Source organism: Xenopus laevis, chromosome 9_10L (genome assembly GCF_017654675.1).
Source record: "Xenopus laevis strain J_2021 chromosome 9_10L, Xenopus_laevis_v10.1, whole genome shotgun sequence".
In the NCBI taxonomy this organism is placed as follows: Eukaryota; Metazoa; Chordata; class Amphibia; order Anura; family Pipidae; genus Xenopus; species Xenopus laevis.
In genome coordinates, this window is record NC_054387.1 from 25,197,135 (window position 1) to 25,216,765 (window position 19,631).

At 41.3% G+C, this 19,631-nt stretch overlaps 1 protein-coding gene across 2 annotated transcripts in view; it reads right to left on the reverse strand.

Moving 5' to 3' along the window:
* Positions 1–4,266: 4,266 nt before the first annotated feature.
* Positions 4,267–19,631, reverse strand: part of nploc4.L (NPL4 homolog, ubiquitin recognition factor L homeolog) — a 91,413-nt gene continuing 76,048 nt past the window's right edge. Inside the window, 2 exon segments of one of the 2 annotated variants that reach the window (NM_001094645.1) lie at positions 4,267–5,040; positions 5,266–5,368. In NM_001094645.1, coding sequence (NP_001088114.1) covers positions 4,883–5,040; positions 5,266–5,368 — 261 coding nt within the window. In that variant the 3' untranslated portion in view covers positions 4,267–4,882. 2 annotated transcript variants of the gene reach the window in all.

A 19,631-nucleotide genomic window follows, 5' to 3' on the forward strand; every position in this document is an offset into this window, starting at 1 on the left:
ACAGGCACTGAAGGGTTAACTTTACCTTCCGGGAGGAAAGGACACTACAATCAAGAACTTTGACAACCCTCCCAGGGGGCAAGCCCACCTATCCCAGCAGGCTACACCCCTCCGGCATACTGTAACGCCCCAGAACGTTACAAGTGAAAATCATAACTGAGGAATTCACTAGAACTGACCATGGTTGAACCTTGAGCTAACTTGAAAGGTTTTCCTCGCCAATCGAGGATATTGTAACCCCTAAGATTGTCTGGGCTTGGGGCCCCACCAGAGTTGGAGGTGATGCTGGATCTAGGCAGGAACTGCCATAGGGATGTTCCACCTCCTGGCTTGATATCAGTACAGGGATGGGCGTGCCTGTGCCCCCCCCCCTTTCGATGAAGAGAGAAAAGGATTTTACAGGTAAGACAAAAAACCCTCTTACTCTCTCATCTAAGGGGGACACAGGCACTGGAGGGACATTCAAGAGCAGTCCCCAGGAAGGGCTGGTACGGCAGCCTGCAGTACCTTCCTACCAAAGACTGCCTCTGTGGAGGTGGTTACATGTACCTGGTAGAATCGGGTGAAGGTATGAATGGAAGATCAGTTAGCGGCCTTGCAGATATGCTCCACGGACACCATGTTCCGTGCTGCCCAAGAGCCAGCCACTGACCGAGTTGAGTGGGCTGTGAGTCTGATAGAAGGTTTACCAGCGATCTGGTAGGTTCTGGAGATTGTGGATCTTATCATAGTATGGCACACACAGGGAGCATAAGGGCAAGCAAAGTATGGCACACACAGGGAGCATAGGGCAAACAAAGTATGGCACTCACACAGGGAGGATAGAGTAGGCATAGTAAGGCAAACCCAGGGAGCATAGGGCAGGCAGAGTATGGCATGCGCACACACACAGGCAGAGTAGGACAGAGTATGGCGCACACACAGAGAGCATAGGACAGACAGAGTATGGCACACCATGGGAGCATAGGGCAGGCAGAGTATTGCACACACAAGGAGCATAGGGCAGGCAGAATATGGCACACACATGGAGCATAGGGCAGGCAGATTATAGCGCTCACACAGGGCAGGTAGAGTATGGCACACACACAGGCAGAGTAGGACAGACAGAGTATGGTACACACAAGAAGCATAGGGCAGGCAGAACAGGGGAAAGTGAAACCTATCAGATACATACCTATCAGGTATGTATTACATACTATGACACAGTGCTGGTGACACTTCTGCATTTTGTATAAAATGTGAACTATGTGGGCAGTTTCAGTCTGGGTCTCAGGTGTGAACAGTACAGGATTTTAGGGTATAAACAATAGATGTGTTACAAGTGTGAACAATACAGGGGGGATTACATGTGTGAACTGAATTTGAGGTGTAAACAATGAAGGAGCCAGTTAATCTCTGTAGTGATACCTTTTAAAGGTAAACAGACACAGCAGGCGGACATTCATGCAGGGGCCCAGGCAAGGGCACTGCTTTAAAGGAACACACCACTGCCAGGATTTAGTATAGAGAGAGTGCTGGAAACAGTACTGATTTGAACATAGATTAAGACAATTTTAATAAAAAAAGGTCAGTATTTTAGTTTTACTTGCTGATCTTTCCACAGTCTCTCAGCTGTATCCAAAGCCTCCAAAAAAATGTATATACATGAGTGCCTATGGTGGCAGAGAAAACAGAAACCAAAATAGTGCAGTAGGTTTAAATATTGCGAGAGCACCCAATGTCAAAAATTGAGGGCAGTGACTTCATAAAAATGTGCCGCGTGACTGCAGGGAGCTAACAGCCTGTGAGACTTATGCACAATTATGTGTGTGACTTCAAAAAACCAAATGTAAGTGTAATTTGGTTTTAAAGTATTTTAACTTAAATGGCGTTACACTATTTTGTATTTCTCTTTATTGGACCCGTGTGGAGAGTGCAATCTGCTAATCCTAAGGGCAATATATAAAATTTTTGGCTGGTGGGTAGGAAATTTAGCTAAATATACATCAGTACTGGAAATGGAAACGTTTAAAAGGGGAAACACACTTCAATGAGCAAGTTTTGACACAAGGTGCTCTATCAATATTTAAACCTACTACACTATTTTGGTTTCTGTTTTTTCTACTGCCAAGCGCTGATCTGTATACATTTTTTCTTACAGATTTGAACATCCCTAAAGCTTTGTGGACTGCAGATGGAAGCTAAAGTCAGAAAAAGTTAAGTGCAAAAATATCCATATATATTTAGGCTGCACAATGGTTGTTAAACTGCACTTCTAAATAAATCCACTCCCTACTGGTGAGTTACAGTGTAGGTCTTTTGAAGATTAACATATGATACACATTTGGGGAAATAGTTTAGCTTTCCAAAACAGTTTGGAGGTTATGTGAAAAAGAAATCACCAGGACAAACATTTTAACTTTTTCAAGCAGTTTTATTTTACTCCAAATCTGACCACTTCCTGCTTTGCACTCCTATAATCCCGTAATAAAGAAATAATAATGAAAGACACAGTATGCAACAATCCAAAGCAACATCCAAGAACTGTGGAATTGGTGATTTACCACTACCAAAGCTAAGGAGAGTATTCTCACAATGAAAGTTTGCATAGAAAACACTCAAGATATCAAGTCACAATTAAGAGCAGTTTCTGGCTGCCAAATAAGCAATTTTTGATCCAACTGGCCAACCACTGGACATTATATTGGGCCAAAATGATTGCCTTTCCAAATTGATATCCTTTCCAATATTCCTGGGACATTGTATACTGTACCATGCATGCTCTATATTATTTGGCCAAAGTACTCAAATATAATATGATTAATGGGCTGTTGTTCTCAGATGTTGTGTGTGGTGCTCCTGTTACTATATTTTCTAATCAGCCTTCTTTGAGAAGATGTTTTTATTCAAGGCTAGGTTAATGGATTAAGAAAACATAGAACCAAATCAACACTATGTTTCTTAATTATTTAAATAAGAGGAAACTAAAGCTAGAAGTTTTCTGTGTAAAAGTAGGTAATCAATGAATAAAAATGGTTTAAAAATGGTTGGACATGCAACAACACTATGAAGAGCCGAAGTCTAGCTTAGTCGATATCTGGTGCGATACAAGGAAATAAGGCACTCTGGATTTTGGTTTATAATCTCTGCATTACAACATGATAACTCCAATAAAGGGGAGGGAGTTTGAAGATCATTCCCCAAAGCTAGGGGGTGAAATAAGAACTGTCCAAGCTATAGAAGAACCCAGAAGCCCAGTGTGTACTCTTACATACGATAACCACCTCAATAAGGGCAACTTTACAGGTGAACTCCACTATGCATGCAAGGGATTATTGTAATAAAGCAGCATATACAGCTACACTCTCTCTATAGGGACCCTGTGCAGTCACCATTTTGGTAAAAAGAGAATTACCCACCATTTGTGTTGCCAGAGCAACAGTAAGATTTAAGCACAAGAGGCAATAATATTGAGTAGTAACGAATAGACCAGGGATCCCCAAACTTTTGAACCCGTGAGCAACATTCAGACGTAAAAGGAGTTGGAGAGCAACACAAGCATGAAAAATGTTCTTGGGGTACCAAATAAGTGCTGTGATTGGCTATTTAGTAGTCCCTATGTGGATTGTCAACCTACATTGAGACTCTGTTTGGCAGCACACCTGGTTTTTATACAACCAAAACTTGCCTCCAAGCCTGGAATTCGAAAATAATCACCTGCTTTGAGGCCACTGGGAGCAACATCCAAGGGGTTGGAGAGCAACATGTTGCTCACGAGCTACTGGTTGGGGATCACTGGAATAGACCATGAACCATGAAGCAGCCCAGATTCATAGGCTGAAACGGTTAACTGTGCAAGCAAATAAGGCTTGCGGCTAACCATTTTTTTTAAAAGTACACAACTGTATTGTTGTAAACTGCAATATGATACAATAAAAAAAAAATCCTATATTAGCCAGAAATACTCTTCTTGATATGTTGACTGTACAGGTCGTTTCCCTGCTTGCTGACATGGTGCAGATAAAGGAAAGAGCAGAAGGAAGTGGATTTTGCTGTTTCTCCACCTGCATCCGTAAGCCTAGTTTGGAGGATTCAGCCAAAACTGAAAACTAAAAATCAGGGCTTGGTGCATCCCTAGTATAGTAAGTGTGTGTACTAAGGCTCCACTAAAAGTACAATGTCAGAAATTCTTCACAGAACTATTAAAAGATGGCGAGATACAATAGCAAACTAACTGCAATTAAAACACAACCTTTTGCTTCAAAGAAAACAATTTTACAAAGAATACAAATAATGTATGTGCCCATTTATATTGAATGTATATTTTGGTGTAATTAGCATTACTTTTTTTTAAATACACATGAGATGTGACATGCACAAAAAAAACCCATCTCGCCATATAAAATCATTGCCCTATCCGTCTGTGGGAGACCGAAAATCTCTATGTTTATAGCACATGGGTTCAGCACTTTCAACTAATTGGTGACCAATAAATTAACATCTAAAGAATTGTTAGATTAAGAAGTGCTTTCCATTTATTGTTTCCATTGAAGTTCTCATAGTAAATGGGACTTAGTAACTGTCCTAGTTTTACATTACTGCCAATGCAAATTGCAGACAATGCTTTGAATATGGGTTAATAGAGGGATGAACATTTGGGAGCTCAACCCCAAAAAACACAAAAGGATTCTGGTATCCAGCTGTGGACTGCCTCAGTGTGTAAAAACATTACCCTTGGCTCTGATGGCAGAGTGTGAGAAAGCAAGTTTTGCAGCCAAAAGTTCTCCCTGTCAGTCCTAAAGCAACATGAAAGGGATGGGGAGGGACTTGCAGAAAATTTGCTTCAGGGACCTGCTCCCTATTGGAGGACTTGTTGGCATGTCCCCTAGTCTGCAACCTAACTTTAGGTGCGAGGAAGTCGGCACATTTCACAATGGTCTGTACCCGCCTGGTTCATGAAGGTGCAGTGCACACAAGACCACATGGATGAAGATGCAGCATGTGAGGCTCCTCCAATGGTGCCATAATCATGAAGTTCTGAGGGATGGAGCCCAACTGTGCCTGAGAAAAAAGCAGGAATTAATGCAAAATGTACAAAATCAGCAGACTTGACTTATAGCACAATAACTGCCAATACAGGTCACAACTGTGTCTGGGTCTTATCAACCAACGTTCCCAAATATATAACTGGTGGGGGGTACCCATTGTTTTCAGTCCCTTCCAATTTGGCACTGAGTGGCAAGGATGAACCCAGAGTAGTGTAACTGTATATGTAAATATACTCACTGCAAAGCTGTTCAATGGTAGCCCATTGTTCAGATTTTTTCCAAGTTTCGGCAAGTTCTTCATTTTTGGTCCGTACAGCATCTAAGAGCAAACTTATACTGTCCTGCATAGTCAAAAAGTTAAAACATGTTAACAAGAGAGGAGACACGCTGTAACTATCCTTTCACTGTCAAGTCACCTACAAAAGGAACAGAATTTCAGGATCTTCAGGATTTCTTACCAATCAGAGATGGTGTGGCAGTTTAATCTGACAAGGACAGACAAATTGCACTAATCTGACTCAATTAGATCACTATGGAAGTAGAACCCCACCCTATTACAGGTTAGTTTAGGACCCCTGCACAGTTTAAGACTGTAACAAGCTACAGCATTGTGCCTGATTCTGACAGCTCAGGACACGATTATTGCCTGAAATTTAGAAAATAATCATGGATGCAGGGGTAGCTTGTACCACTTCCCATTTATGTCAGTAGAAAGACATTCATTGAAAGAACACATATACAAACAATAAACACATCACCATGATGGTCACTAAAGGATCAAAACTTTTGACTAATGAGTGAATTGAACTTAGTACAGGTATGGGACCTGTTATCCAGAATGCTCGGGAACTGGAGTTTTCCAGATAACAGATAATTTAGGTCTTCATACATTAAGTCTATTAGAAAATCATGTAAACATTAAGTAAACACAATAGGCTTCCAATAAGGATTAATTCGACCCCAATTTGGATCAAGTACGATCAATTACAAGGTACTATTTACTTATTATTAGAGAGAAGAAAATAATTTTTTTCAATTTTGATTATTTGGATACAATAAAGTCTATGGGAGACAGCCTTTCCGTAATTTGGAGCTTTCTAAATAACGGGTTTCTAGATAACTGATCCCATTCCTGTAATATAGATTATATATTTAATGTTTATTTTTTTGTAGACAAAGTATGGTCATTCAAATCACATAAATACACTTTATCCAAAAAGATAACTTGGCAATTGATCATTTTTCTCAGTTCTCAGTATATATATATATATATATATATATATATATATATATATACACACACACACACACGCACTACTGTATATATATATATATATATATATATATATATATATATATATATATATATATATATATATATATATATCTACACACACACACAATACTGTGTAGATATATATATATATATATGTGTAGGATTATAGAAAAATACCCGCACTCCTTCACATGCGTTTTTATGCCGGGTGCATGGCCAAATATGGTTATATAGAAAAATGGCAAAAAAGGACCAGCACTCCGTGTTCCAAGAAAGTCAAAATGGTTTATTCAAAACTCACAGTGTCTCCAACGTTTCGACCCTCTTTGGGGTCTTTATCAAGGATCCTTGATAAAGACCCCAAAGAGGGTCGAAACGTTGGAGACACTGAGTTTTGAATAAACCATTTTGACTTTCTTGGAACACGGAGTGCTGGTCCTTTTTTGCCATTTTTCTATATATATGTGTATATATATATATATATATTATATATATATATATATATATATATATATATATTTCATATATATATATATACGAACCCAGAGTTTTGTAAGAAATGGGTGGGCGTGCTGAACAGGTGTTCGTTAGATCTAATGATTTTGGCAATCGGTGAAGTTTCCATCGAGTTAGCCAGAGTCCGCAAGGAAAGGTTGGCTTATGAGTCGGAACACCATGAGACCATCGCCCTAGAATCTTCTCAAGAAACACTTAATAAGGTAAATGCACGTGTTGATCAATATAAAAATGACTTACTCAGATTTAAACGTGAGAAGTTACGTAGAGTCAAGGAGGATTACACACAGCATCGTGTCTATATGTGGCTAACAGGGATGAGAGATAATATGCCACGGTACAGACGGGCCCCTAGATCACGTCTAGTAAAACCTAGGAATACGGTGGATAACAGCTCCGGTGAATCGGAAGGGGATGATAGCCAGCGGGGTATTAATGCTTATCCGGGGGGAAGTGGCACAGAGGGTGCAGATGCAAATGCTAATACAACTCCCCATAATTTACCGGAGCATTTTTTAGATACCCCGCTAGCGGCGACGCTCCCACCCTCGGGTTCCGCAAGAGGCAGAGGCATAGATACCCGATCAGGAGGGGTGCGAAGAGGACGTCAGCCAAAGAAATAAATATTCCTATCTTTAATTTATCGTCCCATTCATTAACACCTGGTGAGCTGTCGCTATTAAGTAAGGGGCTTTCTTATGTACCAACCTTGACTTTTGACTCTTTTCAATTTGAAATTGAACTGTTTAAATTTATTCGCCTATTGGATTTGAAAGACTTTTTCAAGGATGGGGAGGATTCGTTTGCTGAGGGGGGCGATCTTCGCCTAAAAAGTACCTTTTGTCCAAACACAGAGAATCCTGCCATTAAACTATTTAAATCAGCAATCGAAAAGGATGTTGTTGAATTGTCTAAGTGTGCTGTAAACAAGGCATGTAATTTATCTAAGGTGGAGAAATTAGCCATACAATCACTAAGTAGTGATAACAATATCGTTATACGACCTGCCGATAAAGGCGGTGGTATAGTGCTACTGAATTATAGTGATTATCAGAAAGAAATTCTATTACAATTACATGATGGCAAAACTTATGAATGTTTAACCTTTGATCCTGGTGTGGGCTTTAAGCGACGTGTGGATGTGGCAATAGAAGAGGCTTACACAGAGGGGTGGATTTCTAGACAGGAAAGAGCATTTTTAATACAACCTTTCCCGAAATGCCCTATATTATATACATTGCCGAAGGTCCACAAGGGACTGAATCCTCCACCTGGTCGGCCAATAGTTTCAGCCTGTGATAGTTTACTACACCCTTTAGGTATGTTCCTTGATCGAGTCTTGCAACCCACGGTTCAAATGACAGGTTCATATCTCAGAGATACGCCACACTTTATAGAATGTATTAAAGATTTGAATCTCCCTATTGACAGGAGTATTTGTCTGGCCACAGTTGATGTGGCGAGCCTCTATACCAGCATTCCCCACATGGAGGGCATTGAAGCGGTGGATTGTGCCCTGAGGCAAAACAGTGAGTATATTGGTCCCCCCATTCATTTTGTGGTGTCACTCCTTGAATTATGCTTGAAAATGAACTACTTTCGATTTGAGAAACGATTTTATTTGCAGAGGACAGGTACGGCGATGGGGGCATCCATGGCCCCTGTATACGCCAACCTTTATATGCACTATTATGAGGAGGAGAACATCATGAAACAATTCGGGGGCCAATTGCTTTGTTATAAGAGGTTCATCGACGATATCTTCATTGTGTGGGACGGTGACAGTTTGTCTTTTGAAACTATGATTAATTACCTCAATGGGTTGACATCTCCGATTAGATTTACAGCAGTGTGTCATGAATGGAGAGTCCAATTTTTGGACTTGGAGGTTTGGCGAGAGGGTAATAGATTACAATATTCCTTGTTCCGAAAAACTACGGACAGGAATACTCTATTGCATAGTTCAAGCTGTCACCCGCCCACACTGAAACGATCACTACCAGTCTCACAGTTTTGTCGTGTGTTGCGTAATAACTCGGATGGTGAGAGGTGTGAACTTCAGGTTAAAGAAATGTGGGATAGGTTTAAGGCTCGTGGCTATGAGGTGAAAGTTTTACAAAGTGCTCTGGATCGGGCTCGTGAGAGAGTACGAACACCATATAAGAAATCCGGAGAGGGGAGAATGACCTTTGTCACGAGATTTAATACAGCCTCTGGACACATTAGTCGACTAGTTAGAGAGAGATGGCCTATTATCACAGCGGACAAAGGATTAGCTAAATTATGCCCTGAACCCCCCATGATGGCCTATACTAGGGGACAAAATCTGAGGGACAAATTAGTCATTACTGATCCAGTGAAGAGTTACCAACGTCAACAGTCGACGTGGCTACCATCAGGTAAATTAGGATGCTTTAGGTGCCCAAGTTGTATATCTTGTAGACATATGGCACCTAGTGAATTTTTTCATCACCCACAAACTGGCCAAAAAATAAAGATTAAACATCGGATTACTTGTACCACCACACATGTGGTATATATGGTCACCTGTCCCTGTGGGCTATCCTATATAGGTAAGACAGACTTAACTTTGAGAATCCGTATGGATGGTCACAGGTCAGCCATAAGTACGGCATTTAGGGACGGGAAAACTGTAAAACCTGTGGCAAAACATTTTCTAGAGAAGGGCCACAGACTACCCACGTTTAAATTTATAGGTATTGACCATATACCGGAGCCAAGAAGAGGTGGCAACAGATCACAATTGCTTCTCCAAAGAGAAGCATATTGGATCAAAAGGTTGGACACGCTTGTACCTAAGGGCTTGAATGAACAATGTTCTTTGAGCTGTTTTTTGAATCCTAGATAGAAAGTATCCAATCCTTATTCTGTGAAATTTATACATTGTTGCAGATATTTATACATTGTTGCAGATACTAATGTTGGTTTATATCCTTGTAACATATGTATTTTGTATCAACTCGTTGCCTTTATTTACAATTTGCCTATCGTTTTTATACAGGGTTAATCTACTGTGAAGATTAATGGGTGTGGGGTGTTGCACGAGGGGAGGAGTAAATGTGGGTTATTTAACTGTGTGTATTTTTTGGCTTATTTAATCTTGAGAAAGGCTCTAGATAGGAGCCGAAACGTCGATTTTTTATGCCACTAACTTAATAAATATTAATTTTAACTAAAAGAAGACCTTGGAGTGCGCTGCTACTTTCTTGTATATATATATATATATATATATATATTTATATATATTATCTATATATTCCAAAATCCAAATAGATCACATCTACTGCCCTCCCCACTGTCCAGCATCTTACTTACCTCATCATAAAAAGCAATCCAATTTGTCTGACATGACCTATCCTTCATAAAGCCATGCTGATTGCTGCTCATAATGCCATTCACTAGGACAAAATTTTGAATGTGATCCCTTAACAAGCCTTCAAATAATTTGTCCACCACATATGTCAAGTTTACTGGCCTATAATTGCCAGGCTGAGATCGTAATCCCTTTTAAATATTGGAATAACATCAGCTTTTCTCCAATCCATAGGCACCATACCAGATGAAAGTGAATCTGAGAAAATCAGAAATAAGGGCTGGTCTAAAACTGAACTACCGTATATACCGGAGTATAAGCCGAGTTTTTCAGCATCCAAAATGTGCTGAAAAAGTTTACCTCGGCTTATACTCGGGTCAGCGGTACCCGACCCGAGAAGCTGAGATTGCAGTCACTTTTAATCATTCCTATACCAACAGTACACTTGGGGAGAGACTGCAATATCCCACAATGCCCTCTGTTGGTTATATGAAAGAATAACAGTGACTGCAATATCACACAGCGCCATCTGTTGGTTATATGAAAGAATAACAGTGACTGCAATATCACACAGCGCCATCTGTTGGTTGTATGAAAGAATAACAGTGCGCCCTCTGTTGGTTATATGAAAGATTAACAGTGACTGCAATATCACACAGCGCCCTCTGTTGGTTATATTAAAGAATAACAGTGACTGCAATATCACACAGCACCCTCTGTTGGTTATATGAAAGAATAACAGTGCGCCCTCTGTTGGTTATATGAAAGAATAACAGTGACTGCAATATCACACAGCACCCTCTGTTGGTTATATGAAAGAATAACAGTGACTGCAATATCATACAGCGCCATCTGTTGGTTATATGGAAGAATAACAGTGACTGCAATATCACACAGTGCCCTCTGTTGGTTATATGAAAGATTAACAGTGACTGCAATATTACACAGCGCCCTCTGTTGGTTATATTAAAGAATAACAGTGACTGCAATATCACACAGCGCCATCTGTTGGTTATATGGAAGAATAACAGTGACTGCAATATCACACAGTGCCCTCTGTTGGTTATATGAAAGATTAACAGTGACTGCAATATCACACAGCGCCCTCTGTTGGTTATATGACAGAATAACAGTGACTGCAATATCACACAACGCCCTCTGTTGGTTATACGAAATATTAACAGTGATGGCAATATCAAACAGCACCCTCTGCACATGGTAGTGGGACAATGCACACAGTAATCCGTTCTCTGTCACCATGAACTTTGCAAAGAAGTCCGGTTGATCGCTGGGGGGGTCGCTTTGGCAGAATGTGCGCTGCTGGGAGACAGGGCTGTAGTTGTGTCTAGGCTTACACTAGAGTCAATACGTTTTCCCAGTTTTCGTAGGTAAAATTAGGTACCTCGGCTTATACTCGGGTCGGCTTATACTCAAGTATATACGGTAAGCTCTCTTAGAACCTGGGGGTGTATGCCATCAGGCCCTGGAGCCTTGTTTACATTAATTTTTATTAAAGCTTTATGAATCATATCCTGAGTCAGCCACTGACTAGATTGAGCTGAGCCATTAGTGCAGCTATAAAGTAAGCCTGTGAACAGAGACTCCTCTATTGTATATACTGAAGAAAAGAACTGATTTAACACATTTGCCTTTTCTGTATCTGTTACAACCATACTGGTACCATTATTTAACGGAGCAACACTCTCAACCTGCATCTGTTTACTATTAATATATTTTAAAAACTTTTTAGGGTTAGTTTTCACCTCCATCGCAATAAATTCTTCATTTCCTATCTTTGCCTTCCGGATTTCTGATTTACAACATTTATTACAGTGTTTATATTCATTAAATGCAGCTTCTGTCCCAACAGATTTGTAGTTTTTAAATGCCTCTCTCTTCTTTCCTATTAAGTTCTTTACTTCTGTATTAAGCCACATAGGATGATTCTTAGAGCTTCTACATTTACTCCTTAAGGGAATAAATGGAAAACAGTAATGATTTAATATAATTTTAAATGACAACCATTTCTGTTCTGTGTTTTTAGCTGAAAACTTAATGCCCCAATCAATCTCTGTAGGGCAGCCCTCAAGGCACTAAAATTAGCTTTTGCAAAATTCATGGTTTTTGTTGCCCCAGTATATAATTGTTTTTTGCACCAGACATTAAATGATATAACATTATGGTCACTAATACCCAGGGGTTCAATGACTTGCACGGGTAAACGATTCAAGATACAACATAGACTTACCTTTACTTATTTACATCGTTACATGCCCATGCGGTCTCTACTATGTGGGAAAAACAACCACCCAACTAAAAGAAAGGATTGCAAACCACAGGTCCGCTATTAGCAAAGCATTGAAGGAGAAAGTAGCCAAGCAACCAGTAGCGAGAAATTTCCTGCAAATGGGCCATGGACTCCCTACATTCCGATGTATGGCCATTGACCACCAACCTCCCCTCTCTAGAGGGGGTGACCGGGATCTGGCCCTTCTTAAGAAAGAATCAAAATGGATATACCGTCTGAATACAGTTACCCCACGAGGGCTTAATGAGACACTTCCATTAGGATGTTTTTTGTGAACCTTGTTGCCTAATAGACTTTGCTCTGCTCCTTGATACTTTGCACATTGCTGTTCCATTGTTTCTGTTTCCAAAATAATGTTTCTAATGACAGCGTTTCCTTGTAGGTAAGACAGTCTGTGAGATATATTGCTATAGTTCCTATGCTGTATCCCTCCTCTCATACTCTTCTGTCCCTCCTACGTTGTTTTTATCCTTTTCCAACACTATCTACTGACCATATACCACCGTGCCTGTGCTGTCCTATACCCTCTGGTTTTACAGTTGCGGATTGCTGATATATCAATTACCTAGCGTGTGGGCACGGATTGAAGTATACCTGCCAGCCTAGTGTTGGTCCCATATGTGGGGCGCACTAATCCCAGACGCAACCCATGCCTTATACGCCCTTATAGGGTTTGTGCCTTGAAATATATGCTACCGGTTGCTCTTACGACCGGCTACGGGCGGCTATCGGTATTAGGCACTTAATCATTTTTCTCTGAGCAGCGGCGCAGGAGTCACAGGGAGCTGCGTCTGTGTCCGCTGCTAATATGCTAATTTTCGGGTTGCCAAATGACGGGAACTAGGCAACGGGCGGGTGTACTGATGTTCATTGCGCAAGGGCGCACACCCACCTCCACTAGATGCTGCGATTGGCGGAAGCAGGTCTGACAACTGCTTTGATTGGACGTTCCTCTATTGGCCCTAGGGCCTGTCAGCGCTTCTGATTGGTTAAAGTGGACCCGTCACCCAGACACAAAAATCTGTATAATAAAAGTTATTTTCAAATTAAACATGAAATCCAATTTCTATTTTTTATTAAAGCATTCATAGCTGTTGTAAACTCATTTAAAAATATCAGCTGTCAATCAAATATTGTCTGCCCCGCCTCTATGCCTAGGCATAGAGGCGGGGCAGACAATTACTTTCACTTTCCATTCAGCACTTCCTAAATGTCACTGCTCTCCCCACATTCCCCCTTCTCTTCACCATTTAATTGTGTAACCAGGACATGGGGATGGACATCAGGTCCCCCATTCTGGTGCACAAACAAGATTTTGAGATGATACAAGGCCTGTCTTATTAACAGTGTCCCCAAAATGGCTCCTGCCTGCTTGTTATAATTATGAATTCCCAGACTGAAGGAAACAAGATTCAAATAATTTATATAGTTTAATTAAAGTTCATTTTGCTTGACTAATGTGATAAAATAAGATTTTGAATAATTTTTTGCGGTGACGGGTCCACTTTAAGGACGGCTCGGCACAATAGTGTGAGGCCCTTTGGCACAGAGATAGTTGCTTCGGATCAAAGACTTACCTACTTATATGCTTGTATGCATTTTATTCCCTCCACTTACTATTGCATCCCACACTGCTTGTCGCCCTTTTCCTTTTCTCCCTTGCACCTCACGTGTTCACGCACAGTTGTACAGTAGCTGATTGACAGCTTACACGGTTGCTAGGCAACGATTCTTGGCGCCATTTCCTGTATTTGGGGTTTAAATACTGGGGAATTATGGGTTGTCTGAATGTTTGTTTGTATACTCCTGACGAAGATCCCTGTGGGGGATCGAAACGTTGAGCTTTAATAAACAACTCTTTTTGTTTTTCAAACCTTCTACAAAACCTGTGAGTGTCGCTACTTTCGACTTATATATATATATACATATATATATATAAAGTAGATTTATTTCAATAGACATACCGACGCACCATTAGATGGGTAATGTGTCTTTCCCCCCAAATTTAGAGAGAGAACAAATGGTGGGTGACCAAACCTAGAATACGTCGAGGTGTGATATGGACATGGTGTGCTCCATAAGCTTTAATATATTGAGAGCGCAATAATGAGCCTGTAAATAAGATATTTCAGGCTCATTCCCTTCTGGTGCACCATCTTGTTTGGTTCCCATTTCTTCCATCTCTTTTCTCTTTTCCTCCCAAACATACAACCTTTATTTATAAATTCTTTGCTACTATAGACTTGGCTTCACTTTTGTTTAATTTGATTTATTCTTTTATCTGTTTTTCCTTTTGCTTTATTTTGTCTTTTTATTCTCTATCATTTGCTTTAGATCTTTTAGTTTTTGATGTGGCTTGCCGTTTCTACTAAACATATAGTCTCGTGTACTTCTTAATTTCTTACTTCCCAGAAGGGTGGGACTCCCTGAGCTGCCATGACAGAACTCCAAGAAAGGGATTATCAGTGAGTATAAAACAAATCCCCTTTTATCGGTACATCCCTAGGCAGCACAGGTACAGCTGGGTTCACCCCAAAGCTATAAAATGGGGGGGGGGATATAGTAGGAAGTTATAGAGATGCTGTTAGTTACGGAGAGGTATACCGTTAACAGGAGAAGGAACAGAAGGATGCAGGGGTTTACCCCATTTCCATCTGGAGAACTTTGGTAGCCGTCGTTACCATACCAAAGCCGGGCGGGGACAAAGTGATGGCAGATCTCTTCATTCATATGAAAGGCTGAGACGACCTTCAGTAAGAAGGTTGGCAATGTGCACATCAACACCTTGTCTTCGTGAAAAATGCAGAAGGGGGGCTTATGGCTCAGAGCCCCCAATTCGGATACTCGTCATGCCAAGGAAATGGCTACTAGAAAGGCTACCTTCCAGGTAAGTAACTTGATATCGATAGAAGCCAATGGTTCCAATGGTGTCGTTTGTAGAGCCTGGAAAACTAAGTTCAGGTCCCATTGGGGAACCGGGTGTCTATACGGGGTCTTATGTGTGCCGCTGCTTGGAGAAATGTTTTGATGTCCAGATGGAGGGCCAACTGGTGTTGGAAGAACAAGGAGAGTCGAGAACTTTAAGAGAACTGACTGTCAAGCCTTTTTTCCAGATACGGTGGTAAGAGTTTGCTGCATAGCTTGTGGCATAGTGGCAGTTACTTTTGAGGAGAAATCCTTCCTCATCATATGGTGCTTTCACTAGCCACGTTGTGAGAGCTAGTTTCTATACAGCGGGTGGTGAGTGTTACCCTGTAGGAGGAGATCTGTTCTCAGTGGCAGTTTCCATGGTGGCATAATGACCAGGTGAAGAAGTTCGGAGAACCATGGGCCAGTACGGTGCAATTACGATGGCTGTTGTTCGGGAACAGTAAAAGCCTGCATAGAATGGGATGTACCATGGGTATCAGTGGGAATATGTAGACTAGGTTGAAGTCCCACAAGGTTATCATTGCGTCCACCGAAAAGGCGCGGGGATCCCAATACCTGGTGCAGTAGCGCGCTACCTGATGGTTGAAGCGGGACGCCATGAGGTCTATCTGGGGAAGTTCTATCCAAGAAGTTTTTGGAACACCAATTTGTGAAAATATATAATGTATATTAAATTCATCTCACATAATCGTTGTTCTCTCTCTTTTTTTTGTCTCTTTTTTTATAGTGATTGGTTCTTATATTTATTACTTTTATCATTTGTTTTTTAGAAGTGATTAATTATCATATTTAATTAATTTTAACATCAGAAATTATTCTATATATGAAGTTGTTTGTTTTTACGTGATTGCTACCTTGTTAACCCTCTAAGTACTTTATGTGATCCCTATCTAAACTTTTTTTATTTCTTGTGCATATTTTGCATTTCTTTGCATTTGGAGTATTTCTTTTGTAAAAAAAAAAAACCCATCTGAAGCCTCTCCAATTTGCCTCAGAGGGGGAAAAAATTCCTTCCTGACAAAATCGGAGTAGTCCCTGGATCAACTTGTACTATGAGCTATCTTCCATAACTCTGCATTCCCTCACTTGCTAAGAAGCCATCTAACCCCTTTTTAAAGCTATCTAATGCATCAGCCTGTACGACTAATTCAGGGAGAGAATTCCACATCTTAACAGCTCTCACTGTAAAAAACCCCTTCCAAATATTTAGCCGGAACCTATTTTCTTCTAATCGGAATGGGTGACCTTGTGTCAGCTGGAAAGACCTACTGGTAAAAAAAAAAACAGAGATTATTATATGATCCCCTTAAGTTGTTGGTTTCCACCCAATGAAGGAGGCTTTTGTGGCAGCATGTGAGCTTTATTTTTTAAATTTTTTTCACGTTTTGTCTCATAGGTCGACGGATGTGAAAAAAATCTCCCCTTTGAACGTTGGCTATAACTGATCTGAGGGATACCATCTTGAAAGTGGGTATGACCAGGAATGCTTTGAGATTGAGTCTGAAGGACACGTCAGTAGAAAATGTAGTAGAAATGTTTTTTTGTTCGTTTGTTGGAACTGGAACTATTGCTTTGGAGGACAGCATGTCCCCAATGGCCTGCATGAGTGCGGACCTTTTTTAGGGTAGGGTCGGTGTGTTGGCAGTTATACATTTGGGAGGGGTGTGTGTGGTGGAAGTGGATCCTGTACCCTGAAGTAACAACTTCTTGTTGTGGCTAGCCATCTTTCCTTGAAAAAAAAGAGGCGTCTCCCTACCTCCTCTGCCCTTCGAGGAGGCTTGTGTATAATGAATATCTCATCAGCTGTTGCCGACAGGGCTTCTTTGAGCCATAGGACTACTGTCTGAGAGACAAATGCAGAAGCAACTATAGGTTTGAAGGCGGTGGTGTTTGTGGAAAAAATGTTCTTCGGAAGTCTTTTCTGTCCATTGGTGATGTTCTAACATCTAAGGGATGGTGGTACGTTTTGCCAGGCTACGGGTGCATACACTCGAATGGATAGAGTATTTTTGTTTTTAGTGGCGCTGTGCTGAACAGTTTGTCTAAGGTTTTTTGTTCCTTCTGTTGTTCTTTGTGAATTCCTAGCATCTCAAACATATCTGTTAGCAAAGAGCAAACTGCATCTGCTTTCGATTTATGTGATGTTTAAATAGTATGAGTGGGAGAGCCGGTACTCGCTCAATCACTAACATTATTGAGACCTGGGCACTCCTCTCCAGACAAATAGTCATCTATATCTACCTGCTGTGGCACTGCTGTGGCAGTGTAGGGAGCTGCTGGTAGTGTGGCCTGCTGTGACAATTGCACTGTGGCCAGTTTCTCTAGCAATGAAGACATGCTGTCACGGTCGGCACCCAACACAAATGGCAAGCACCCTGGTCTCGGCTCGTGCTTCACCTGTAGTGTGACCACCGTTGGCCTCGGGAGGAGCCCTCAGCTACTTGGATGCCACCAGAACTTAAACGAGAGGTGCAAGGCTAGAGGTTCTGGATAGACAGAGGGGCACCACTGTTAGCAAAGTCTTTGGGCAGAAGGTAGTGGTACAAGGTGTTAGACAGAATCGTAGTCGGAACAGGCCGGGTCGAGGCAGGCAGAAAGGGAGCGTAACCAAATCAGGCCGGGTCTGGGCAGGCAGACTTCAAAGCGCGGTCAGGCAGGCAAGGGTCAAAACCGGGAGATCAATAGATGGATTAAGCAGAAAAGATAGTCGCAATTCAGGCAATGGGTCAGGATACAGAGGTCAGAATCGCCAGGAACAGGCAGGGAAAACAACAGGTAGTCAGGATCAGAATCAAGAACAGAAATAGCAAAGCTAGCAGCACCAGGAACAAATCCTATAACTGGCAACCATTCTACACATGGATGTCCCTTTAAATATTTGAATTTCACGCCAGTGCGCATTCGCCTTTAATTCGAGGAGACGCACGCGTGCCTTAACAAGAGCTTTACTGATGAGGAAGAAGATGTGGCGGGCATCCCCGCCGAGGGGGCAGCAGGCGTCCCTGCCGTCCCCCCACTAGACCACCAGGGTGAGTCGTTCTTATTACATTACTCCCCCTCTAGGGGGGGCACAGGACCCCCAGGTTTCTCAGGAAACTTTAGGTGGAACCGTTTCCTGAGACGGTCAGCTCTGATGTCACTAACTGGAACCCAAGAGTTCTCCTCAGGGCCGTAGCCCTTCCATTTAACTAAATATTGAAGCTTACCTCGCACTAGGCGAGAATCGAGGAGCTCTTGGACGTCAAACTCAGACTGACCTTCAACCAACACTGGGGGAGGAACAGACTGTTGACGGGCTTGTGAAGCTGGTTTTAAAAGGGAAACATGAAAAGAGTTAAGAGATTTTGAAATTGTCAGGTTGTTTGAGACGAACAGACGAAGGGTTGATTATTTCAATGATGGGATATGGACCGATAAACCTTGTCCACAACTTGAGAGAAGGGACTTTCAACTTAATGTTTTTTGTAGATAACCATACATCTCCTACCTGATATTTGGGTGCCTCTCTGCGAGACCTATCAGCTGCTTTTTTTTCTGAGCGGTAGTTGCTGTAGAAAGAGAGTTATGCATCCCAGATCAAATTTTTGCAAACTGTTTGCCAGAAGAGTTGACAGAGGGTACAGGGGACAAAGAACCAGAAAAAGAAAATGCTTTGGGATGTAAACCATTAACAATAAAAAATGGAGATTCACCAGTAGAAGAATGAGTTGCATTATTGTAAGCAAACTCTGCCCAGGGTAATAGCTCAGCCCATGAGGATTGATTGTCAGACACATAACACCTTAAAAATTGCTCAAGGGATTGATTAACCCTTTTGGTTTGACCATTAGTTTGAGGGTGATATGCGGTAGAAAATGATAATTCAATACCAACCAAAGAGCAGAATGCTCGCCAAAACTTTGAAGCAAATTGTACCCCTCTGTCAGAAACAATATTGACCGGAAAACCATGCAACTTAAAAATGTTAGAAATGAATAATTCAGCTAAGATTTTGGCAGAAGGGAGGTGTGGGAGGGAAATGAATTGGCTCATTTTGCTAAACCTATACACCACCACCCAAATAACAGTCTTTCCCTGAGAGGGAGGAAGGTCGACAATAAAATCCATCGAAAGATGGGACCGTGGTCTGTCGGGAATTGGGTAAAGGCCTTAACAACTCCGTGACAATCTTCTAGAGGATTTAGACCTCTGACAAACAGGACAAGAAATACATTTCTTAAAGGAAGGCTTAAAGGAAGG